Genomic DNA, 27,392 nt, shown 5'->3' on the forward strand with positions numbered 1-27,392 from the left:
GAGGAAAGAATCATAAGTGAATCACCTGAACTATGTAATACAATTGCGGCCTTACATTTACTATAAGAAGAGATAAAATGGATAATGGACATGTGTATAGTAGTTTGCATGTTTGCTGTAACATTAACTAATTATTGAATGGCTAAAATTTCCCTCAATATGTCTCTGTCTGTTAGGAAATAATCATAAGACACTCATGCATTTCTTATGCTCCCATCATATTTGATACATAACAGCTTACGTTGTTCTCTTCACACGTTTTGTACCAGATCATTATTGTGATGAACTGTGAGTTTGTTACTGTTATTCTCTGTTAGCGACTGCTGCTTTCTGCATGAGGAGTGTTTGTCAGCCTCACAGTGACAGAAACACAATAGAGCAGCAGCACTGGGCTGTTTCCTGTTACTCCTCCATTAGATGGATCAATAAATGCTGCAGAGGAGAACACAACACCAAACCCCAGAGAAACAGACACAGAAAGAAGACAACAATCATGCTACAGAGTGCATGGGAAAAATTCATGTTTTCATGGTGCCAATAATAAGCAGTAAGCATCACATTAACATTTATCATACTTTGTTCTCATAAGGATTTGAAAGTATTTAAGTACTTAGTTTTTTTTAGTTCTGTTTCATATTTTAACAGTCAAGGACAATGGTGAAGAGAAATAAATTATATGCATAAAAGACATTTGAAAAGTAGTAAAAAAAAAAAATTCCAGGACAGTTTTGACGTGACATGTAAAGAAGGACTTGTGTAGTCTGTGGTATTTTTTTTATCATATTTTTTAGTGATACATTGTCAGCCTTTTTTCTAAAATACCTCCGGTGTGAAAGGTTTAACTATTCTGCCCTCTGGTGGCAAATGCACGTGGACAGATTGCAAAGAAACATAATGCATGGACATGAATAATACTTTATTTTCAGACTTTTGCCAATATAAACTTGGCACACATAATTCAGAGTGACACAATTTACAGTGATATTAAATAAATGTTTACATAATAAATAGCAATACTTTCTAAAGGTGTTTCAGCCACTAGCAAAGTATGTCATGTTGATGGTACGCAATCATCCCTAAAAGTTGTTTCACTCTAAGCTGCTTGAACATTGATGGTCTTGTATCCACGGAGGACGGTGGACAGATTCATCAACACTAAACTAGCGTGAAGCATCTTGGCTCCTGTCATCCTGGGAATGAAACGGACGGGGCTCCTCATGGTTTCTCGAGGTTGGATCGTAACCCTGAGATATAAAGCATGAGATATTTAAACACAGGCAAATCACTATTACTACTGCTCATCTTTAGGGTTAGTGATTTACACAAAAAAGTATTTGTTACACCAATAAAGACTCAACTTAAATCTAGATTAAATCAAGTTAATCAAGATAGATTAACTTTAATTCTGTTGCTAATTATTTTAAACTCTTATTTAAATATCAGGGTAAATTGTATATAATGGGGCAAATCTGCAAGTTTAACACACAAATTATTTATAGATTCTGTGATGTGCATATGATAACACCATATGATTTTAGTGCTTCAGAAATGCTGACTGACAAGTATGTACTGACACTTTTAATAGACACAGCTGCAGTGAAACTGATGTCAAAGATAACAAAGATAAAGATGTCAAAAATGTCAGGAACAACTCCTCCCAGTTTACAGATAAACTGTATGTACTCGACTGTTTGACGCCCTTCAGCGTCGCCTCTCGCACAAACTCACTTCCTAGGTATGTGAACTAAATTTACCTTGGGAATCATAGTGTGTGCTAAAATACCAAAGTTCCTATACAGTGCCTGTTACCACTGTTAAATCAAAATAGATGAATATGGGATCTGACCAATGGCAGATGTGGGGCGTGTTTGGGAAAATTTTTCAAAAACTATTGAATTGGCTATTTTTGTGACTTCATCGCACTAAAAACTGAAATTAAACACTTCATGTACCTCATCTGAACCTTCTCCTCCAAGAGTCCTGAACCCACTATGGTCAGTTCACCGCTCACTGCAACGTTGAATGGGTTGGTAAAGGTCACCGTGGCAACTTGCTGCGTGTTAATGATGACAGAGTTCTCGTTTTGAATCTGGAAGAAAAAACAGGGTTCTTATTAAATTGCTTTATTTCTTGTATTACTTGAATTCAGTTATGCCCAAACTCTTTATAATATCTATTCTTTTAATATCCTATGATCTTGGAGTGATGCATGTGTTTATTAATTATATAATAAAAAACAATCTGAAAATATAGTCTCAAAACAAACATTATGTTGTTTCTTAAAGTCAACTTTTGCAACCCATTGTAGGATGGGACCATTGGGACCATATATATATATATATATATATATATATATATTGGTAAGTCTATGATGGGCCACCAGTACCTGTATATTGAGGGCAGGGCTGCAGATGTTAAACTCTTCTGAAACCAGCACTCTCTCTTGAGACTTCACATCCTCTATAACCACAGCCAGGTTAACCAGGTAATCCTCCATAATCTCCTTCTGCATGTACTCCTTGAAGATGATCTCATGTTGTACAGTCACAGCTGGTGGAGTACAATAAACAGGAATCATGGAGTTGATTGTGCAATTCCTAATGAGTCATTTCAACATCATGTAGTCATGTAGTCATGTAGTATTCAAAATCATGTAGTCCAATAATATCGAGATGGAGGTTATTAGACTGAAAGACTTGCAAGTGGAAGAAATGTGTCATGTATATACTAGCTGTGTTCAGAAAGGAATCCTAGCTTACTGCACAGTGTATACTGTCTACTATATTTAAAAAGGCCATATTATACCCTTTTACAAAGTCTTTATTTTGTTTTTGGGCTCTACTACAGGTTTTCATGCTTGAATGTAAAAAAAACAACAAAAAAAAACATTATTTTTCCCATATTTGACATTGTTGCAACTTGTCTCTTCCCAGTTTGTCAGTAACGCTCTGTTCAGTTCCTCTATGAAGCCCTTGTCTGGAAAATCCAGCCTCACCACTGTACCAGCGGATGAGTCTGGTCGGCCATTGAATCAATTCGATTTCTAGGGCGGAGCAAATCTAAGCAAACAGGAAGCGGAGTAAACCAATCAGAGAAGGGCGGATATGACGTTAGCAAAGCGACAAGAGAGTCAACAGCGAAAAGTAAATAATTAATGTGTTTTTGGTCATTTAAAACTGAATTCACGGCTGAATAGAACAAACTCTCGGGTCTCCCGTGCGCAATCTTTGTTGATATTGAAGGGACTTTCGCCGCACTAGATAAACGAATCTGATTGCACGGTACGGTTTGGAGTTGACTCGAATCGCGACAGAGGGCAGACTGACCAGACTGATATATCTTGTAGAAGATTTATTAGTCTGGCCTTGCCAGGCAAATAAAGCCCCTCCTTCTGAAAAGCACACTGTGCTCTGATTTGTCAGCTGGACCAGTGTATTGTGATTGGTCAAGTGCTTAGAGCGTGTTTGGGAAATGTCCTGCCCCTTACCATAACCACGAATTTCAACACACTATTAACCATGCTACTAACTCAACCAGGCCCCGCCCCTTTATTTTGCATATGCATTGGGCGGGAATTATTTAAATGAGGAATATTGTGACATGTTCGTTTGTTTCCGGACGAAAACTCAAGATTACAATGGAGGCGTTTCAGGGAGTTCAGAAACAGTGCACAATGATATAGAGAATAACTCCTGCTGAAGGGACTTTGTGCTTTTTAACTTTGCAGAGCTTTTTCATGCTCAAACAGCAACATTACACACTAAAGAATGATGAAAAAATAAAAAAGCATAATAGCAGGTCCTCTTTAAAAAAAATAGTATGTAGTATGCATTCCATGAAAAATGTGCCAGACAGTAGTATGTTACATTTAGTCACATGACGTCATCATGATGCATGTGAGTGCTGTCCAGTTAACAGCTTAAAAATAAGCAAGGTTGGGTTTTTCAATTTTAAATTTAATTTTGTGTAAATATTTTGGCAGTCAGATGAAATAATGAGTAAAATATTGCAACTACCTCAATCGTGATGTTATATTTTTGCCATATTTTTGTTATATTTTAGCAGAGTAACTGTGGAAAACAACTGGTTCTAAGTACATTTTAAACTCATTTTAAGCACCTTGTGCTGTTCAGTATAGGTTGCAGAATTCTTACTTTTTCTCGGGCCGATCTCCAGATCATCATGAGCCTCCCAGAAGGTTCCAGTGGGATTGCGGTTGTACTCTTTGTTCTGAGCGTTCACATGTTTTCTAAGCAGTTTCGGAACTGCCTCTCTGTTAGTGATTGTGACGTTGAAAGTGATGTTTTCTCCGACTACAGGAGCTTTTAGAAGCTGGAGAGAAACTGCAATGCCCTGAGGTGCTGCATGAAAAGACATGCAAAATAAAATGTTAGATGACGGCATTCAGTTATATTACTCAAACAAACAAAGAGCAGTGTTTATGTGGGAAGAAAAAACAAATGCTAAAACGTACCGACTCTTTCATTAGCACTTTCACCACCTCGAACTGGAAGAGAGTAGTTTTGAAAATGTAGATAAATAACAAAATATATATATATAAAAATGTAATAAATCATCAAAAAAAATAAAAATAACATCATAAAAATATTATCAAAATTGTATACGTAGATAATGACCCTACAAGTTTGAATAAAACATAAAAATATGAGGAAAATATTTTATATATTTTAAATATGACGAAAGAACAAAACTTGGTTAAGGTATTTATCAGACAAAATTATTTGGTTATGTGTGTCATTTTTTTATATCCCAAAATATTTCTTTCTTCAGGAAATATGTTTTACAACACAACAACCATTCTTTTTTTTATATTTTGGTGATGCTGATACTAGATGAATTACACACTTCATCTTAAAAAATGGAAAGATAAAATAACTTACCATCATCGCTGAACATACGAATCGATCTATCTAAAATGTAAAAGAAATGTATATAAAGATATATATATATGTAAACCTATTTAACAGTAAATATTTTTCTGTCTTTCTCAGTCTTTCTCTTACCCATCATCTCAGTTTTGTATTCTGATGTGATGTCCTGCATAAGCATGGATCCGGGACGTTTGGTGCAGATCAGGGCTCCAACTCTCTTTTTGTCCACGTTAGTAGCTAATATTTTCCCATCTCTCATGATTATACTATGCACATCCGCATTCACTTCTGCGTAAACGAACGGTACATCGTATGGCGCATTCACCTTCTGCTCATAAATGGCTTTAACAGCAGCAGGGCCACAGCGGTACATTCCTGTGACAGAATTACGGCCAGATTAATTTTATGTTTTAGCATGAACAGCATCATATCCCTACTGAAAACAACAGCATGCTTTGAAGTAATTGGTCTCTGACCTGCGCTCAGCTCTTGTGGCGTGGGGTCAAGAACCTGCCAGCCGTCATAACCTTGTCCCAGATCAGGCCTCTTCATCCAACTCTCCACCCACACATGGAAATTCCTGAAAAAGGACAAACAATTCTAACTCACATTTTGTCAGATTAAAAAAGCAATCGCAATCAATTCACGTTTATTTGTAAAGGTACTGTATCCTAATAAGGAGCCGTTTAAAAACTTCTAAAGAAACATAATAAAAGACTTCACACAAGTACATTACCGTTCAAAAGTTTTTTGTTTTTTTTTACTTTTATTCAGCAATAATGCATTAAATTGATCAAAAGTGACAGTAAATACATTTATAATGTTACAAAAGATTTCTATTTCAAATAAATGCTGTCATTTTGAACTAAAATGTATCATGATTTCCACAAATCAGCATATTAGAATGATTTTTGAAGGATCATGTGACACTGAAGACTGGAGTAATGATGCTGAAAATTAAGCTTTAATCTAAACTACATTAAAAAAATATGATCAAATAGAAAACAGTTATTTAAAATTGTAATAATATTTCACTGTTTTTACTGTATTTTTGATCAAATAAATGCAGCTTTGATGAGTAGAAGAGTCTTCTTTTAAAAAAAAATTAAAATCTTTCCAGCCCCAAACTTCTGAACGATAGTGTATGTTTTAGTAAAATGACTATAATAAGAAGACTTTTTAGCTTTTAGGATGTAACTCACCAGATGCTATCCCGGCCGATGGACAGCTTTTTCCCCATCTCTGAGTAAAATTCCTCAATCACCATATTCGCGTTTGTGTCGTGAGCAGAGTTAAAGTTGGTGACCACTCGAGTTGGAATGCCGAGGGCTCTCATAACTGTTATACAAACACAATTGCATTTGATATTGACCATAAACAGCACTAATTTTAAATTACCAATGACACATTAAAGAAATACTTCACCCAAAAACAACAATTACACACCCCCATGCACTGATTATTTTACTAAACACGATCTGTGAAACAAAGGAAAATGGCCATTGGCTCTTTTGGAACTTGGCTGTATAAATCACCATCCATTTTCACTGTATGAAAAAGAGCAGCTTGAACTTAACATCTCCCTTTGTGTTTCACAGTAAATAGCAGCATTGAAGTTTGTAAAATCTTTGGGTAAATTAAAACTTTAAATCACATTAAAATCAAATTACTGTTTCTTGCTAAATAAAAGTATGAATTTATTTAAAAAAATTATAATTATCTGACTCTAAACTTTTGAACAGAAGTATAATATCTCATATTGGTCACACCTGTGCACATGACAGCAGCGAACACCCAGCACTGTCCGTATTTCACAGGTCTGAATTGTGTTTCTGACCACATCCTGAGAATATCAGCGCTGCCGGACCAATTTGAGGGGTTTACACCATCTCTGTAGTTTCCTGACCAGTTCCCCATTAACACCCCTTTATCATCCTGACAGTTCACCTGTTCAGAAAGACAGAGAGACTACATTAGTACATTGAGAGATGGAGCAGAAAGCAGAGAATGAGAGGAGATCCTCACCATAGCTGAGATCACACGGCCAATGTACACCGGATTGTTGCGGTTGAGCAGATCTTTACTCATGTCGCTTTGATATTGAGGACTCAACTGCAGCAATTTCATACAGATGTCCAGTATCCCTTTTTCATACTGAAAATACATTTAAGTGCGACAGGAGTTAATGAGAAGCAGTTTTCCAGTGCTGTGCCATCAGAGTCAATAGTCAAACAACTCACCTGATCAAAAGACCAGGGTCTGGAGACGACGCTACCGGGGCTGCCTTTAAACAGCAGGCCAATATCATTCCTGATGTATTCATCCCTCAGATCCTCTGACGGCAGGAACACTGAATCAGCTGCAGAATAACACAGAAGTGGGTGATCTTTGTATAATCACAATAAATGTAAATAATAAGCCAAAAGGGGCTGTGCATTACAGTGATTTTACCACAGCCAAGGGGTGTAGTTTTGTACATATGTATGTTCAAAAAGTTCTATAAAAATAACAATGAAAGACACCCCGATTCAACATATTACTACACTACCATTCAAAAGATTTAATTTTTTTCATAAATGAATACTTTTATTCAGCATGGATGCATTAAACTGATCAGAAGTGACATTAAACACATAATTTTGCCAACGATTTCTATTTCAAATAAATTTTGTTCTTTCGATTCATCAAAGAATTCTGAAAAAAAGTAACAATTTCTATAAAAATATGAAGCAGCACAACTGTTTTCAACATTGAATATAATCAAAAATGTTTCTTGATGTCACATCCACCAGCTGCTCCTGACTCCTGGGCTATCTCATCATGAACTTCAATTCCTACAACCTATTGCCTGGACTTATTATGGCCCACAACGGATCACAGCGCTTCCAAGTCTGGTGGTCCCAAGTCCAGAGCCTCTTCACGACATGGCTGCCATGCCAGAGCCTTCAGCTGTCATGGACGTTGCACCTGAAGCTACTAAGGCAGTCCCTAGGTGTTTGAGACTGGCTTCCAGTTGGTGGACCCACCGCTGAAGTCTGTGCGAGCAGCTGGCATCTCAGTGGTCCTAACATCATCCTCGAGTCCAGTGGTATCAAGTCTGGGGGTCTCAGAGGTTCTCCCACCTTCGATTACACTCCCAGTTACGGAAATGGCCATTTTATGTGTCTGGGCTGCATACGCTTCTTCCAAGCGGAGACACCTGATCTAGTTTTGCCTGAGGTAGTGGCATCTGCTCATGAACTTTGTCTGCCAAGATATGACCACGGAAGTCATCCCTGAATTTCCTGTCTGCCTTGACACGACCATGGAGGTTGTCCATTCACTTTCTGCTTGCCCTGCCGCGACCACAGAGGTCGTCTCCTAACTGCCTGTCTGCCCTGATATGACCACAGAGGTCGCACTTGAACTCCCTGCCTGTCCCGTTTTGACCATGGAGGTCACCCTTGAACCCCCTGCCTGTCCCGTTATGACCATGGAGGTCGCCCTTGAACTCCCTGCCTGTCTATTAAAGACTCTGCTTGCCATGTCACAGACATCTCTCCTGCTCTGCTCTGCTCTGTAATGGCCTCGGGGCCATTACGTAACTCTATACCTGTTTTGACACAGTCCTGGAGGCCAACCCTAACCTCTCTGTGCTCTTTGTTCCAGTTCCGCCTTATCTGCCCTGGTGGTATTCATCTCCGCCATGGTGGTCACCAGTCCCGCCTGCTCCACCAAGGTGTTCCTCAGCTATGCCTTGGTGGTCTTCAGCCCTGTCAGCTCCACCGTGGTGGTAGCCAGCCTATCTACTCTGCTGTGGTGGTCATCTGCCCCACATTGGTGGTCTTCAGTTCCGCTGAGATGGTCTTCAGTCCTGTCAGCTTCACCCTGGCCACCTGCTCTGCCTGCTCCACCCTAGTTCCCCAATCCGCCTCAATCTCCAGTCCTGCGACCACTCCATGGACCTGGCCCTCAGTCTGGAATCCGCTCCTTAAGGGGGGGCTATGTCACATGAGTGCCCATGATCAGCACCAGAGGGCACTCCTTCTGTCTCCTGTACTATCTCATCATGATCTCCATTTCCCAATATCCATTGCCTGTTCTCATTATGTGTGATTTATGTTTAACATTTTACATTTGTCTTGTATTTGCTACACTAGATTTCTGGGCGATATCCTGGTTTCCTGTGTCTTGGTTTTTGATTCTCTGCCTGTTCTGGATTACCCTGTTTGCCTGTGTTTCTTGGACCTTGTTTTATATTTGGATTGTTTGCCCTTGTGTTTGACCCTTTGCCTGTTGAATGGATTATAATTCTGGATTACCCTCAATAAAGCTGCGTTTGGATCTTCAACCTCTGTGTCAGAGCAGTTCATAACACTTGAGCAGCAAATCAGCATATTAGAATGATTTCTGAAGGATCATGTGACACTGAAGACTGGAGTAATGATGTTGAAATTTCAGCTTTGTTCACAGGAATAAATTATATTTTACAATAGTCACAGAGAACAATTATTTTAAATTGTATTATTATTTCACAACATTACTGTTTATACTGGCAGCTCTCATTCAAGGCTAGTTTTGCACGGACATACACAACTCATATTGTCTTCAGAAAATGTAAATAATTGTAAATGTACCCACTATTGTTCATTTACAGTTCTTCCCCCAGCTCACCTTGGCACCAGGGGTTGCAGAGGAGCGTGAACTGGCCAAGCAAATGGGTTTTCACACTCAAGCGGGTCTCTACTCTCAGGTGGAGGGTATAGACTCCTACAGAGGAAGACGCAGGGCTGAACAGTGAAACCGACATCGTACGGGGTGCATTTGGGGCCGGTACGCTCCTTTCCAGAATGGCACTCCACTGAGATGGAGAAGGCTGTCCAGACATGGAGACAGGCACCTCTACAAACAGTGGCCCTGCTGTGGGGCGAGAGAAGTGGTTTCAGAATTTAACACAAAATAGGGTTCTGGAAGTAAAATACTATTCATTTTCCCCATAAAGAAATTTGTTTTTATCAAGACTGACTCACTATGAGCTCTGAGCTGTTAAGCAATAGTGTATAGCCTACTTCTCTAGAAGCAATAAGACAATCTGTCCTACACTCAAAAGTATTGGAATACACTAAAAATATATTGTTATAGTCAATAGATTAATTTTTCAGAGAAATCTGTCATCCGTCAGCAACGCTTTATATATATATATATATATATATATATATATATATATATATATATATATATATATATAAAGTCACTGTGTGGATTTAAATAGGCAAATGCTTTAGTTTAAAGTCTTTAACTGGATCATTATTGCTGTGATCATTATATTTCTAGCACGTTATCTAGCATGAATATTTATAAATGAATAAATTAAGTTCCTTTCACAATGTGCAGATTTATGCTGATTCTAAGCAATTTGAATAACTGCATTTCGAAAATGTTTATTTATTGATGAATCATAATGGAGAGAGAATGAGATGAGATTGCACATTTATTTCACACACGTACACACACACAAACATACCTAGAACAATTCGGAAGACCAGTTTTTCCTTCAGTGGATCGAATGGCCGTCCATCATAGTTCATGAGAATTGTGAACGACTGTCCTCGACGCAGCACCAGAGTGCTGGAGCTCAGACCGTCGGTCCTGTGGCGGATCTGGTTTTGGACCTGTTGCAGGTTAACATTTCGAAGCGTAAACTCTGTATAAAAATGAGCAAATGTGAAATTATTTGTGAGACAGCTGAACATTTTTGTTGTAAAAAAAATATTGAATTAAATTTAAAAAAAAATTTAAATGGCAAATTACTAAACATAAAATCAATAAAAGAATTGATATTAAATATTAAAAAATACAATTAATTACATATTTTAATATATTCATATTTTTTCAAGTAAACAATTTTCAGAATTATCTGAAATTGTACCATACAAATATTTAAGGGTTTAAAATTAATAGCAATTAATAATTTATAAACAAATTTTATAATTTTCTAAGAATAGCTGCAATAATCTGATTAAATTAAATGACATGCAATAGAAAAGATTAAAGCAGTAACATCTTTAAAAATAGTAAAATAACTCAAATACTACATTTTGTAAAAAGGTTTAAGAAAATTCAGTGAACAGTACAAATTAAACCAATACAAATTGAAGCTTACCGTCCATGAGATACAGCGGTGTTGTTGTCGTTTGCTGTTAGATTCAGATTCTACGTTTATTGTGCTTTTTATATGACATTCTTCTGCCCCTCCCTGAGCTGTCAGACCACATTCATGTGAAGTCAAAATGCAGAATGATACAATCAAAACCAACACCTCAAACAATTACGCAATTGCACATACGTGAGCACTGTGTGTTTCAGCGGGTGGATACAGTAGGCTATGTGCATTCAAAGAATGAGTAATAGCTACATATAGGCCTATTTAATCAGACATCTTCATAAATCTAAAATAAAATCTAAAAAAGTTAGATCACAATGGATGTTTCCACCCAGTGGCGGTTCTAGCTTGTATGGCGCCTTGATCGACATGCCTTTATCTTTTGCATGATTCCCCTCTTCCTTTTTAATTATTTACCAAAAATCGGCCTCCGGTGGCTCAGACCTTTTGTCTTAACATAATTTGGTGTTGATTTAGAGCTTCTCCCGCTCTCCCTACAGACGTCACCTCACCCATTCTCGTATACTTTTGAGTGAGAGTTCTTCTCCGGGCTCACACTCCGAGTTCCTCCCGACCAGGTTAATTGACCCACAAGTTGATATGATACGTGCACACGGAGACGTTACATGCAAATAAGCGGTAAAAACCCGATCGCACATTTGTTTTTATTTTTCTTGCGCAGGTGCCCCGTGCCGCCCCCGGCAAGATGCCGCCCTGGGCCGTTGCCCATGCCTAAATCCGCCACTGTTTCAACCTATGTTTGAACCCAACCGTTGGGTTTTTGTCTATATTTGACCCAAAAATGGGTTGAAACAACCCTGAGTGCAGAACAGTAATGGAGGTATATGGAAAAAGTGCAGATGTTGTGCATATAAGGTAGCCTATTGTTAAGATAAAAAATAAATAAATAAATAAATAAATAAATAAATGGTAACATGATGCATTCTGTCCATGTTAATACTTGTTCCCCAAAATAGATCAGTGAATTGTTACACCATCAGTTAAACAGATTACAAATGAGATAATTAGTCAAAATTAGGAGTGACATCACTATTAAACATGACCACCACCTTCAAACTCCCCAGATCTCAATTCAATTGAGCATCTGTAGGATGTGGTGGATGAACAAGTTTGATCTATGGCAGCTCCACTTTGCAACCTAAAGGATCTGCTGCTAATATCTTGGTGCCAGAAACTACAGGACATCTTCGGGGCTCTACACTTCGAGTGGAGTTAACCTGTGCAAATTCAATTGAATGGGTATGATTTGGAAAGGCACACAACTCTCAATTAAAGGATTAGTCCACTTTTAAATACACTTTTCCTGATAAATTTACTCACCCCCACGTCATACAAGATGTTCATGTCTTTCTTTCGTCAGTCAAAAAGAAATGAAGGTTTTTGAGGAAAACATTCCAGGATTTTTCTCCTCACAGTGGATTTCAATGGCTACCAACAGATTGAAGGTCAAAATTACAGTTTCAGTGCAGCTTCAAGGACTTTAAACGATACCAGATGAGTAATAAGGGTCTTATCTAGCGAATCGAGCGGTCATTTTCGAAAAAAAATACAACCGTTTAAATGCTTTATAAACAAAACATCGCCTTGAACGTACTTTCCGCTTCCGCATTCTTCATAACGCTTACGCTGAATGTTCTATGCCTTCCCATACTTACGGAACGAACGCGGCGCCAGTTTCGTTTTTTTCCGTAACTTGAATAGGGAAGGCGTAGGACATTCAGAAGAAAAAGAAGAAGTTTGGAACAACCAGCACTATTCCTAGATCTGGCCTCCTGGCCAAACCGAGCAATCCATGGAGAAGGGTCTTGGTTAGAGTAGTGACCAAGAAGCTGATGGTCACTCTGGTTGAGCTCAATGATCATATCTTACAGAAGGACAAACATCACTGCAACACTCCACCGATCTGGGCTTTATGGCAGAGTGGCCAGACTCAAGCCTCTCCTCAGTGGACTTGGAATTTGCAAAAAAAAAAAAAAAAAATCACATAAAGGACTCTCTCAGACTGTGAGAAACAATATTCTCTGGTCTGATGAATCTCAGTTCCAACCATCATTTCTGGAGGAAGCCAGGCTGGGATAGTGGCAGGGACTGGGGGACTCGTCAGAGTAGAAGGAAAGCAAAATTTAGAGATGACTAATGAAAACCTAGTCCGGAGCATTCAGAATCTCAGACAGGGCAGAAGGTTCACCATCCAACAGGACAATGACCTGAAGCACACAGCTAAGACAATGCAAGAGTGGCATACGGATAACTCTGTGAATGTCGTTGAGTGATCCAGCCAGAGCCTGCACGGTTGAACCCAATCCAACATGTCTGGAGAAACCTGAAAATGTCTGTCCACTGACAGTCCCCATCCAACCTGACAGATCTTGAGAGGATCTGAGGAGAATAATGGCAAAAAATCACCAAATGCAGATGTGCAAGACTGTAAAGGTGCTTCAGCTAAGTGCTAAGTTAATGGTACGAATACTTATGTATTTTACTTCTTTCAATTTTTCCTTTTTTAATAAATTTGCAAATTTGTCACAAATCTGTTTTTGCTTTGTCACCATAGTGTATGGAGTGTAGATTGAAAGCTTAATTTAAGAAAAATTAATACAATGAACACAATGCACCCTTTCTTTTGATTATGGGGTGAAACATTTGATGTTCTTAACAGGTTTTGTGCGATTCACTATCATATTGATGACTAATAAGTCCTGAAGTGGTATAATAGATTTTTTATATATATATATTTTCATTGTTGTATAAGTGCATAATGAATCTGCAGTCTACAAAGACTGAAAGGTCTGCATTTACAAAACCTGACACTGTGATCTACAGTCATGAAAAGGGCTTGAGATTGCACACCCTCACTGTTAATCTGGTGAATATAGCATCTATCATGACAGATATAACAGATGCCGTGCAGAAGGTGTGGTGTTGTCAGGGCTAGTCTTGGTTTCATGTCGCTGACACCCAAGTCACTCCTCTATACTCTGCCCATTTTCCAAAGAACTCTTATGACACTCTCATTCAGTAAGAGGATTATGAAATTCATTCAACACAACCTCTGCACATTTTAAACATTAATTGTGGTGAAGAGAATTTCACAAGTCATGAATAAACAAAGACTGTGAATTTTAAAAAGCCAACTTGAGAAAAAGTTCATGAACTTTTGAAGTTGTACAGTATGTAGATGTCTGCAAGAATTAATTATACATGTATCCATTTATAATTATAATGTGTTCTGAATGCATGGTTATTATAGTTAAAACTAAATCCGTAAAAAACATGTTTTTGTTTTTCAGTTTTTCTCCATTGGTTTGGCTCATTTCTTGAAACAGAAATTACATTCTCAAAACAACATGGACAAATCTCCAAACCCCTTGGCAATTGTTCACAACAGAATTGAATTTCTCATCATTTCATCAAATTGCAAATGTCTAAGTACATGTCTCAATGTCTCAGTACATCTTTGCAAATGATTAAGTACAGGTAGCCTACATTTAGCACAATTTCCAAGTGAATAGATCTTGTTGATCTGATTGTTGATTCTCAGTCTAATGGTCGTTCGCTCCAAAACGTGTCAGCATCATTTCATTGTATAAGTCATCACATGCACAATAGTCTGTTCAATTGTCAATATTAGTCAAGAACATAATACCATGAATACCATATATGAATCCTTGGAACATTTGATAAATTTATTACAGCAATTGACAGTCAGGTGAAACTAGAACTCGACTAATGAAGGAGGCGAGGGGGCAATATAACTATGTGTGCTGCCATATCTGAGAATGGTGTGGCCACTCACATCCCCAGACTTGGCCCATACAATACACAGAAGCTTCTCATCTTCTTGGACCGCCTTCATTTTGATTTGAACCCTGAAAATGAGAGAGGTCTCGTAGGGCCTCACCTACCACAATATGTCATTGTATGGGACAATGTGAATTTCCACTGTGGCCCGCTCACACACAGCGTCCATTGCATGGAGCAGGGACCTCTGATCTTGAGCCTGATGCTCATACACTCTCCACCTGCAAGCAGAGAAAAAACTCCTCAAGAGGATTGAGAGTAAGGTGGTAGGAACACCATGACCATCCTTGGATGAGTAGTGAACCTGGCCCTGATGAGCGGGCCACGGTGGAAATTCACATTGTCCCATACAATGACCCATTACAGTTTTAATGTATTATGCTGGCTAGCCAAAAACAGTACAGTAACCGCTGTCAATGAAGGACTGGGCTAAGACTGAAAGGTGGGCATGAGGGATATTTCAATGGTCCTCTGCCATAGTGACAAAACATCTAAACATTTTGACTCGCAGTGCTTACACAATGCCAAAGGGACAAAGCATTCTGGGGGCACTGACTGTTTAAATGAGAAGGAAATTTAGTTTTGACACATGAGTGAACTGTTTTGGGAGAGGTATGAGCTTTTGCAGGTGAACCATGGTGTTGTGCCGAACCATCCACATTATTTTGACAAAAGCACCAAGAGCGTTGAGAATGTCCGGTCTGTTTCAAGAAATGAGCCAAAGCAATTGAGAAGGATCTTTGCCATTTCTGTGGCACTGACTATTTATTTGGTAAAGGAATTTAGTTTTTAAACATGAGTGAACAGTTTTGGGAGAGATATTAGCTTTTGCAAGTGAGCTATAGTGTTGTACTGAACTGTAAGACTGTTCTGCCAAATGATCTTAGAGTTTTGAGAATGTAATTTCTGTTTCAAAAAATGAGCCAAACCAATGGAGAAAAACTGTAATATCTTTTATTGCAAGAACTGAAGCATACATTATGCTGTGCTGATAAACAACAAAATTCCTCTTACATTCCTTTTATATTTTTTTTACCCACCCCCATAACTAATACACAATATAATAAAAAATATTTCCCCTCAAAAAAAAATAATAATCTAAAACTCAGATAATATAGTTGACAGAAAAATAAACGCTATTATTAGCCCAAAACATTTTTGTTGCTTTAAATAAAATAAACGTTGACGTACTAAAATAACTAAAACTGAAATAAAACTATATAGGCCTATTTAAAACAACAACAAAATGACTAAAACTTTAAATGAAAATGGAAAACATATATATATATATAAATAATTAAAAATATTATAATTATCATAATTTCAGTGATTCAACTAAGCAATAAGGTACGAGAGGCTGTGCTGTATCGTGAATAAGTCACGGCTGAAGAGCGTTGTTAGGCAAGACGCAAAGCGGAGTGCCTGCAACCCCTTCAGCCGTGACTTATTCAAAGACTGTCTTTATGAGTGTGTCAGTCAGTAGCAAGGACTTTTACATTGAAAAGACTGAATTGTTGTGAACACTGAACAAGACGCAACTGACAAATGCTTTGACGAGCGCTGTCAGTCACGGAAAACCCCTTAACTGTTAAAAGGACAAGATAATACATTGGACATTTAAACAGATTTTTTATTATGAACATAGGATTGACCTGAAGGAAAATGCTAAGTCTGAATGCAGGTGATAAACTCGCTCACTCAATCTCTTTCTCACAACACTCTTCTACATAATACAGTAAGCTCCAATGAACAATATCAATTGAGAACATACAGTTTACATTGCTAAGGGTGTTGTGTAGTGATACACAGAACCGTTGGTTGAAGTGGTCATAGTCATGTTTTATCATGAATAGAACACAGCTATTGACCAATCAGATTCAAGGATAGGAACTAACCATATTATCAATTTATTTACAAAACGATCTGCTCCCATTCCAATAGCATTCCAGCTGTGCTGATTTAACAAAAGGACTAGACTTTCTAAAGAATTCACAAAAGGTTCAGGCAGTTTATAGGCTGTAAATGGAAATAATCCAGGTTATAAATCAGACACTGTTGTTAGATTGAGGCCCGTCCCTATATAAACATACACCTTCAGTATTGCTGTCTCATAATGCAGGTTTCTGAAATGACTCAGTCTTCACAAAGACAAGGCTTTTGATGCTCAAGTGGGTCAAAATGGCCTTGCTAAACACATTGGCATTTATCCTATAGTGTACAGCAGCACTGTTACTCTTTACACATGTGGCTGTCCAACTAAAATCACACCAAAAGTGTGTGATGCTTTTGAAAGAAAACAACTGAGTCTTGATCCCAAGACTTGATGCTTCTTTCCAGCCTGGCTTAAAATTATTAAGGGAACAATGAATTATTTAGTGAAACAGAGCATCTATAGCTTCTGGACTCTACAATTTCGATTCACAATTTCTTAATATTTTCGACGTACCTTTTTTTTTGACATATAACTACATTTTGCAACCCAGTTACCTGAGGGAGGATAATATGTGGATAAGATAATGGAATTGTTTGGTTAGTTGGTTGGTGTTTTAACACCATTCCAGCTTCTTTGGCTATATTTTCATGTTGAATAACAAGTTAAAACATTATGAAAGGGCAATTTAAAAACCTATATAAAGGTTTTTAAAGTTTGCTTTAAAAAAAAAAAAAAACTCTAAAATGGATTCCTGTTAAAAAAAAAATATTCTAAAGTGTTTGCTGGGTAATATGATTTCCTAAGAGAACTTAAACCAGAATAATTTAATAAATAAAAAAATAAAAACGTTTGCATGGCATGACAGTCATAGATAGTGGTGGATCTTCATTTGATAATAAGAACTTGATTCTGGAACGTTCAATTCAGCATGGTGCGTAAATATGATTTGATCCCATGATTTGATTGTTGAAAATAAAGATGCAGTAGGGTTAATTTCATACAGTTTTAATACATATGGCAAACTATGGATAATATCTACATATTTCAAACATTATTAACGACTCACATATATTCTGGTACGGTATTTAATCAATTAATAGATACATTCTTCCATCAAATCTGCACCAAGAGAACACATGGGAAAAAAATTACTCATGAACATAACGGCAAAACATTACTCTTTCAACTTACTAAATTGTTGCTTATACTGGCTCTTGCATTTCAATTATTAAAAGTTTTGCAATCAGCAGAAGAAAAATAATATATAAATCACTCTCTCACTGTGGTGAGAATCAGGAAGAAACTATGGACCCACATGACTAATTATTTATAATAAAAAAAAAAAAAAGTATGAATATATTGTCATTATTTTGTTTTAAGGACTGTGATTGTTATGTTAAGATTTATGTAATATGACACCAAAAAGTGCCGTTTAACAAAACAGTACCAAAACATGCTCAGGTTAAATTTCACCCTAAAATCGAGAATTTTTTTTTTTAAAGTTTTGACAGGTTTCATGATTCACAATCCCCATGATGCAAATATAGGATTTGTTTGAAATGATTTTATGTTTTTAAATGAATTATTTACACATCATGGCAGTATTTCTTGTACTATCAGAAACAATAACACTTTACAATAAGGTCTCATTTGTTAATATTAGTTAATTCAATAACTAACATGAACTAACAATGAGAAATATATTCTTACAGCATTTAATAACTTTTGTTAATGTTAGTTAATAAAAATGTTCAAGTTAGCTCATTAACTAATGTTAACTGATGCAACTTTTTATCTTAAAAAGTAAATGTAAGGGTTAACTTTGAGATTAATAAATGCTTTAGAGCTGATGTTAACCGATGAAACTTTATTGCAAAATGTTACCAGAGAAACCAGTGGCGTAACTTTGTTTTAAAAAGTGGGTGGGACAGGAATGTGTGTGTCGGGGGTGGGGAGGGGGGGTGTGTGTATTGTAATTGTATCATTATAATAATAATTGCACAATATTTAATGACATACACCCTAAAAAAAAAAAAAAGTGGTAAAAGTGGTTCTTGGCTCGTAATCATAGGGGAACCACTTTTGGTGCTATGTAGCACCATATCTTTAAAGATCCTCTACAGCATCTTTGTCATATGCCCTCTTGTCATAAGAGGTGCCATATCGCATTTTATTTCTTCAACAAAAATGGTGCTAAACAGTGGTTTAGCCACCAACAGTGGTTCTTTGGCTCATAAAGAACCTTTAAAGGGGCTTAACAGGTTCTTTGAATGGCAGTGGTGTTATATAGCACCTTAACCACCCCAAAGAACCACTGAAGAACCGCTGAAAAACCATACAGGGGCTTAACAGGTTCTGCATACAGTAGCGTTGCTATATAGCACCTCAGTCATCCCAAAGAACCAGTGAAGAACCAGTGAAGAACCACTGAAGCACCAAGATTTGGTGCTATACAGCACTTAAAGGGGTTCCCAATAAGATTACGAGCCAAAGAAGCACTTTTAGTGCTATATAGCACCATTTTTTTTTTAGAGTGTAGACCTCATGTTTAATATGATAGTTTCGTCCTTACATCTACTATAATACAATATATTGTTAGTTTCAAAAGTATTTACATTAGTCAATAAATACTTTGATCTGCCTGCAATACTAGATTATCCTGATGGATGAGGGGTAGAACTTTTATTCAGCGTGTCAGAGGTTCTGGGTTCTAATCTGCCCTCGTGTTATTTATTTTTTTCTCATTAAAACCAAAGATGTTCTGTCAGTGATTGCTTATCAAGAGCAGGGACATGTTTATGTTCACCGGAACGAATAGAGTCTCCGGCATAATCAGTAGAAAAAAATGAAAATAGTATTTCCTCTTAAACGGCTTGTTTTCTTTTTTGTCTTCAAGTCAGTGCTTGAAGTAGCCTAGCTCTTAATTTTCATTGCAGTCAGAGTTAGGAAATATTCTAGACTGTTAATACTTTTAATTATAGGCCTATAATTCATTGTATAAGAGACCTAAAAAAAAAATGTTTGAAATATTTTCAAGATGAGCTATTATCCTAATCTTTTATTATCCTCACAGAACGTCAGTTAGGCCTATGCGCGCTATGATGTGCTATGAAATTATTGTGGGGCAAATTTATTATAATATTAATTTAATAATAAAAGTAGCCTAACCTAATAGTAATAATAATAGACTAGAAGAATGTAACAGGCCTACATTATTTGGAAATGCTAAATCATCTTAATATTGCCAATATTTGATGCTTTTGACAATATCTCTGGCTATCATAGATATATGATCAGCGTCTGTTGACCCGGGTGGGTTATCACGGGGGCCCCCCCGCAGTGCGGGCCCTGCATGCCCGTCCACTACGCCACTGGACATAATGTCACAATGCATAAAATCTTCATGGTCCTCATGTACTTCATAAAGCAAATGAATTGCTTTAGGGTGAAATGTGGCCCCTTTTTTTTTTTTTTTTTTTTTTTTTGGAGAAATTCATAAACATGTTCGGTTTCTGTGCTTACATGTTGGTTTATCAAAGTTATCATGAAGTGCAAGTACAGCTGATAGTAAAAGTGGAGCAAATATAATCTGTTACAGTTTGATGATGTGCAAAAAAGTCATTTAGTACAACCTCTAACCATGTAAGGTTAGAGAACTGTTTTGAGATCAGTCAAGGTTAGATTTCTATATGTGCCACAAATAATGGTATAGTAATTAAACCCTTCAATCAAACGAAAAATAAAAAGAAACCAAAACTCTAAAGTGGTTTGTTATTTTGGCTAGATTCTATAGTTAAATGCAGGAGTCCAGATCTGTCCCTGCAGGTACCTCAGTTGGTTTTGGGTTTGTTATAGATGAGAAAGTCTGAAATATCATGCCATGTGTTGCTGTCATGGTAGAGGTAGTTCATGGAGGACTGGAGGGAGGGCTGAAGCGTATGAGGGTGATACTCAAACAACCAGAGCACGATGCCCCATACCAGCATGGCAAACAAAGGGAACGGGTCTTTCTTGGGCTGCGGGATGAAGCCCTTTTCCACTGCTAGTCGAGACAAGGCAAAGAGAATCCTGGACAGCAGGTACATGTTTATCTGACAAAAATAACAGAAATCAAATAAGAGATATTATATTCAGTGCCCCTCAAAATTATTCAACTACTAAAATCACACCCAAAAATTTATGAATGTCTTTGCATTAGACAGAAAACACTAAAGCAATTTATTTTAATCCTATTGTATCATAACATCACTGAAAAACCTGTTGCACATATTCTACTACATGCCTTCTGTCGTCTGATTGATCATTTAGATTTTTTTTAGCAAGTAAAAGGCCTTTTAGTGTAATTGTGAAAACGTCCACCTTGAGCTTGTGATTCACATGTCTTTTTGAGGTGATATCTTAACTGATTTTTATACAGTAAACTTAAAAATAACTTTGATAATGTTATTAATATTTCAAGATGAACACTTTCTGGACTGAAGCAACTTAGGTTTACTTGATTATCCATTCATCATTTTTAGAAAATTCATGTTAAAATATGATCCATCAGGCTTTAGAGGAAGGTTTATTTATTCATCTCTCAATAATCATTGTATTGCATTATATGTTTTAAAACTACAGAGCTCTGAACATAAAACTAAGCATTTCAATATCATCTTAGTAAGACTTGTGTGACAACTGATTTATTCAGTGCCTGTGAAAAGTTTGGAAACATTGCAATTTTTTTGTTTTTGGAAGAAGTCTCTTCTGCTCACCAAAGCTGCATTTATTTAATAAAAATACAGTAAAAACAGTAATATTGCAAAATATTACTACAAATTAAAAGAACTGTTTTCTTTGTGAATATATTGTAAAATGTAATTTATTCCTGTGATCAAAGCTGAATTTTCAGCATCATTACTCCAGTCTTCAGTGTCACATGATCCTTCAGAAATCATTCTAATATGCTTCTTTGCTGCTCAAGAAACATTTCTGATTATCATCAATGTTTAAAACAGCTGTGCTACTTCATATTTTTGTGGAATCTGTGTTAATTTTTTCAGGATTCTTTGATGAATAAAAAGTAAAAAAAAAAAAAAAAAAAAAAAAAAAAAAACAGCATTTATTTGCATTTTTTTTACATTTTAAAAGCATTTATTAAATATAATTTTTTTGTAACATTATAAATGACTGTCACTTTTAATTAAAGCACTGTCATTTTTGATCAATTTAATGCATCCTTGATGAATACAAGTATTAATTTCTCTCTTTTTAAACATTACCACAAATTTCTCAATGATATCATTGTTTCCACAAAAAATATTAAGCAGCAAAAAAAAAAAAAAAGTTTTAAACATTGATGATAATCAGAAATGTTTCTTGAGCAGCAATTCAGCATATTAGAATGATTTCTGAAGGATCATGTGACACTTAAGACTGGAGTAATGATGCTGAAAATTCAGCTTTGATCACAGGAAATAAATTACATTTTACAATATATTCATAAAGAAAACAGTTTTAATTTCTAAAAATATTTAACAATATTTATTACTGTTTACTGTATTTTTGATTAAATAAATATAGCCTTGGAGAGCAGAAGCGACTTTCAAAAACATAAAAAAATCATAATGTTTCCAAACTTTTGACAGGTACTGTATGCATTTTATGTTAGTAGTCTGCCTTGCTGTAATAAAGATCTCATTGATTTACATTACAAGATATCAGAATTTCATCTTACTTTTTGGCCATATAACTATGAGCATCTGCACCTAAATGCATATTTTTGCTCATTTTGGCCTGAATAAAATATGGGCCTTCTTTAGGGTTTTGCCAGTGTTAAAGAAGAACAGTTCAAACACCTTTTTTAAAATTTCACTGAAATTAGGTTGTTAGATATTAAAAGATGAATCCGATAATGTACTCAGCTTCACAAACCTGGCTGTTAATGTTGTTATTTTCTCCAAACACCAGCCAGCCTCCAAGACACGCGGCAAGAAAGGAGTGAGACTGCAGTTGTTTCCCCTGTAAGTGCTGCTGGAGTGCCTGCAGGCCTTTATATGTGAATACAAAGCAGGCTAGATTCCTGGAGTGAGTGTACGTGGCTTGTGCGATCGCTCTAAACTTCTCTCTCAGGCTGTTGATGTGCAAAGATAAAGCAAATGTATTATATTAATTATATGTTTCAAGTCATAATGTATGTGTCCTCCACAAATATTGGCACGCTTAGTAAATATGTATTGTAAATATCTGCATCGTTTATCCTTTTGATCTATCATTCAAAAAAATTCACAAAATTCTTTCATCAAAGTAAAACAATTGAAAGTGGGGGAACTCACATTATGAAATAAATGTTTTTCTCCAATACATGTTGGCCACAATTATTGGCACCCCTAGAAATTCTTATGAGTAAAATATCTCTGAAGTATATTCCCATTCATATTTACATTTTTTAGCACACCAGGGTGATCATGAACATGAACTTGTCCAACCATGACTTCCTGTTTCACAGGAGTATAAACATGAGGAAACACAAAGGCCAAATTCCCCTAATCATTCATCACAATGAGAAAAATCAAAGAATATAGTTCTGATGTGCAGCAAAAGATTGTTGAGCTTCACAAAATAGAAAATGGCTATAAGAAAAAAGCTAACACATTGAAAATTCCCATTTACACCTTCAGGGCAATAATTAAGAAGTTCCAATCAACTAAAGATGTTACAAATCTGCCTGGAAGAGGACATGCGTCTAAATCATCCTAATGCACAGTGAGGAGGAGAGTTTGAGTAGCCAAAGACTCTCCAAGGATCACAGCTGGAGAGTTGAAGAAATTAGTTGAGTCTTGGGGTCAGATAGCCTAAAAAAACAAAAACAAACAGCATCTACATCACCAAAATTTGTTTGGGAGTGTTTCAAAAAAAATCCTCCTCGCCCATCCAGAAACAATCTCCAGCATATTCAGTTGTCAGACATGACTGGAACTTCAAATGGGACCGGATTCTATGGTCAGATTAAACTAAAAAAGAGCTTTCCGGCAGCAAACCCACCAGATGGGTTTGGTGCACACAGGGATAAAAAGTACCCCATGCCCACGGTTAAATATACTGCTGGATCTTTAATGCTGTGGGCCTATTTGTTTTGATGGAGGTCCTGGACATCTTGTTCAGATACATGGCATCATGGATTCTATCAAATACCAACAGATAAAAAAAACAAAACCTGACCGCTTCTGCTAGAAATCTTATATTGGGCCATGGTTGGATCTTCCATCAGGACAATGATCCAAAACAAACAAAATCAACACAAAAATGTGTCACTGAGCACAAAATGAAGCTTCTGCCATGGTCATCCCAGTCCCCTGACCTGAACCCTAAAGAAAATGAGTGGAGTGAACTGAAGAGAAGCAGCACCAACATGGAGCAGGGAATCTGAAGGATCTGGAGAGATTCTGCATGAAGTATGGTCTCTGATCTCTTGTCAGGTGTTCTCCAAACTTAACAGGCATTATAGAAGACAACACAGAGCTGTTATCTTGGGAAAAGGATGTTGCAATAATCGGGTGCCAATAATTGTGGCCAACGTGAACTAGAGAAAAACATGTATTTCATAATGATCTTGGAATTTGTTATCTGAAAGTTCAAAGTTCACCTCACCTGCCACTTCTGAAGAGAAACGTCATCACAAGGGCATGAGGAGCACGAATTTTAGCCCCATATCTGACAAAAATAAATAAATAAAATAAAGACAGCAGTCTCAGAACCTCTTCATATGAACAGTGAATAATTACATGTTTACAGTGAGTCTTATGTCTAAAACTATCAATATGCAAACCTATTTTAAGTTTAAAATTTATGATGCTCATATAATGAGAGAAAAAATTAAATGAACTTCCTATACACAAGACGAAATATAATGAACAAGTGCTTAATGTCCAAATGTAAACAAGGTTAGAATTACAAAAATGTAAATAAATTTATTACCAAACAAGCATAAAAACGCTGTTAAAAAGATCATTCAAACTCACACAACACCATTCCTGAAACCTTTGACGACTGCCAGAGCAGTTTTATATTTGTGTTGTTGCAGGAGATTGTTGATAGTGTATAATAAAGTTTTAAAGAGATCTGAGGCTGCCATGACTGTTCTTTAAGACGGACACCTCACACTGTAACACAAGCGTGCAGCATTTCACACGGAAACATTCCTGCTGTTAACGGTTCCCCTTACAATGCCCGGAATATGAACAATATGAAATATTCAACATTTTCATAAAAAAAAAAAAAAAAAATGCATCCAGGTGGGATTTTACAAACTTAATAAATTATATCTAAAATTAGAAGGAGTTAATGAGGTTTTTATATTCGAGTAGGATCCGCAGGTGTCATTACAGACGTTTAGCATGAGAGGGCGCTACGGCACGGTTTGTGTTTGTTTTGTCAACATATGTAATTCACTCACTCACTTTTAGTTCACTCTATAACATAACTTTAGACCTGTATTTTTTAGGCTGGCAGAAATATAGTTTAATGTCTGTCTGTCTGTCTGTCTGTCTGTCTATCTATCTATCTATCTATCTATCTATCTATCTATCTATCTATCTATCTATCTATCTATCTATCTGTCTGTCTGTCTGTCTGTCTGTCTGTCTGTCTGTCTGTCTGTCTGTCTGCCTGCCTGCCTGCCTGCCTGTCTGTCTGGCTATCTGTCTGCCTGTCTATCAATTCAATTCAATTCAATTCAATTCAATTCAAAATTGCTTTATTGGCATGACTGTAAATCATACAATATTGCCAAAGCATACATAAAGTACTAAAGAAAAAACATCTGTATAATAGAAGAAAATAATATCAAATATTATAACGCTATCTCATATATTCTAACATAACTTAAACTTAAATTAACAGTGTAACACAATATAAAATATCTGAATATTTGGTACCATTTGGTTAAACATGTATATATATATATATATATATATATATATATATATATATATATATATATATATATATATATATATATATATATATATATATATATATATCACACTATCAAAGATTTTATACCAGATTGGAATTGGTAAGTCAATGTTTTGGAATCTCTTCTTGATGGCGTAGAGCTCTTCGAGCTTTATCTTTGAGAGCATTCACTGCCATACTGAAACTCCCCGATGCAGTGAAGATCAGACTGAGGTAAGTGCTGCTGTAGTCCCTGTGCAGTGGGTGACAGCAGCAGCAGGTCATCTGCATACAGCAAGAGCTTGATGTTCTTGTCTTGTAGAGTGAGTCTGGGAACTGTAGACCGTTCCAACTGCACCGCCAGTTCATTAATGTAAATGTTGAACAGCGATGGACTCAGGCTACAGCCCTGCCGTACTCCTGTCTTGTAGGGTGACCAGACGTCCCCGTTTTCCGGGGACAGTCCCGGTTTTAGGTGCTCCGTCCCCGACTGGAGCTGTCCCCTGAAATGTCCCCGTTTTATATCTCGTTCAAAATAATCCGCAAATACATTGCAAAAAAGTCTGGCCAGCATACAGCATAGAGGTTTCTTAACGGTGCTGTTGTTAAAATATATATATATTTTTTTTTTCTAAACATATCTCTCTATTAAAATGTTAAACAGTTAAATCCCGCTTTTCTACAGTATCCATCCATATACACCGGCAGCGAGTTCACGCACACCGCAGTTGAACACAGACACGCCTCCTGTCACTCACTCAGCGCAGCGGCAGGCCTCGAGACTCTCGTTCAGTCCGGTTGAAGGGTTTTTGTTATGATATAATAACTGATATGACAACTTTAGCACATGTGTCAGCTAAACATTCATTCAGTGTTTCCCATTAATGACCCTGTGCCGCCACCGTTTCATAATGAACCGAAAATTTAAAACATAAATGGTCTCTACGTTGTATTTTGCCAACGAACTAAAATCGAAACCGTGATAAAACAGCAAAATACAGTGATTAAGTAGGCTATGGCTATACAGTCTGTTTATGCTGCGTGTTTTAAAGAGAAGTGCGCACTTTGCTCACACGATCAGCTGGCGATTTGGTGATTAAAATTAAAGCTCAAAGATTTATCTTAGAAATTGGCTACAAACTATTTTAATTTCCTTATACGTTGTGTAAAGTAGCCTAACCAAAAAAAATAAAAAAAAAGATATCCATGTGGATATCCAAGATTCTTTGTTCAATTTGCACACTGTACATGGGTTGAAGCTCTTAATTTTGAGCTTCCAAAGTGCACCAGATTGATGCATTTAACCTTAAAATGTACAAAATTTTCTAGAGGAGGTATACAGAACATTTTACAAATTCAAGTGGGAAATAATGTAGCCTACATTTTATGAACTTTACTCAAAGCTCCTTTCATGTCAGTAAAATGTCACTGGACAAAAGTTGTAATTTTGTACAGTATAAACAGCTCATGAAAATGAAAATATTCAATAATAAATGTTGGAAATATTATTTGTGTTATTTATCTCATATTTTGTAATGTGATTTTTCAAAATAGTGTAATAGTTTAATAGTTTTTTGTAGTTAGGCCTACTGGCTAGTTATTTTAGTGAATTGTATTAAAACCAGACCAAAAAGCCTAATAATAAAATTAAATCATAATATTTATTAAT

At 36.5% G+C, this 27,392-nt stretch overlaps 2 protein-coding genes across 2 annotated transcripts; both read right to left on the minus strand.

Moving 5' to 3' along the window:
• Positions 1-895: 895 nt before the first annotated feature.
• On the minus strand, positions 896-11,777 carry tgm5l (transglutaminase 5, like). The gene is made up of 16 exons (XM_048200143.1): positions 11,547-11,777; positions 11,035-11,132; positions 10,396-10,575; positions 9,546-9,791; positions 7,133-7,251; positions 6,918-7,046; positions 6,662-6,839; positions 6,095-6,230; positions 5,369-5,472; positions 5,025-5,267; positions 4,902-4,931; positions 4,475-4,507; positions 4,155-4,361; positions 2,387-2,550; positions 1,953-2,089; positions 896-1,244 (listed from the first exon to the last, which is right to left on the minus strand). Exons 2-16 carry the CDS (start codon positions 11,039-11,041, stop codon positions 1,094-1,096), a joined length of 2,064 nt encoding a protein of 687 aa, XP_048056100.1. The 5' UTR covers positions 11,042-11,132; positions 11,547-11,777; the 3' UTR covers positions 896-1,093.
• Positions 11,778-17,778: 6,001 nt separating this feature from the next.
• pxmp4 (peroxisomal membrane protein 4) lies at positions 17,779-24,951 on the minus strand. The gene is made up of 4 exons (XM_048200144.1): positions 24,790-24,951; positions 24,419-24,481; positions 22,703-22,901; positions 17,779-20,880 (listed from the first exon to the last, which is right to left on the minus strand). The coding sequence occupies exons 1-4, from the start codon at positions 24,900-24,902 to the stop codon at positions 20,620-20,622; spliced, it is 636 nt and encodes a 211-aa protein (XP_048056101.1). The 5' UTR covers positions 24,903-24,951; the 3' UTR covers positions 17,779-20,619.
• Between the last annotated feature and the right edge of the window lie 2,441 nt (positions 24,952-27,392).

Source organism: Megalobrama amblycephala, linkage group LG8, assembly GCF_018812025.1.
Source record: "Megalobrama amblycephala isolate DHTTF-2021 linkage group LG8, ASM1881202v1, whole genome shotgun sequence".
Taxonomy (NCBI): Eukaryota; Metazoa; Chordata; class Actinopteri; order Cypriniformes; family Xenocyprididae; genus Megalobrama; species Megalobrama amblycephala.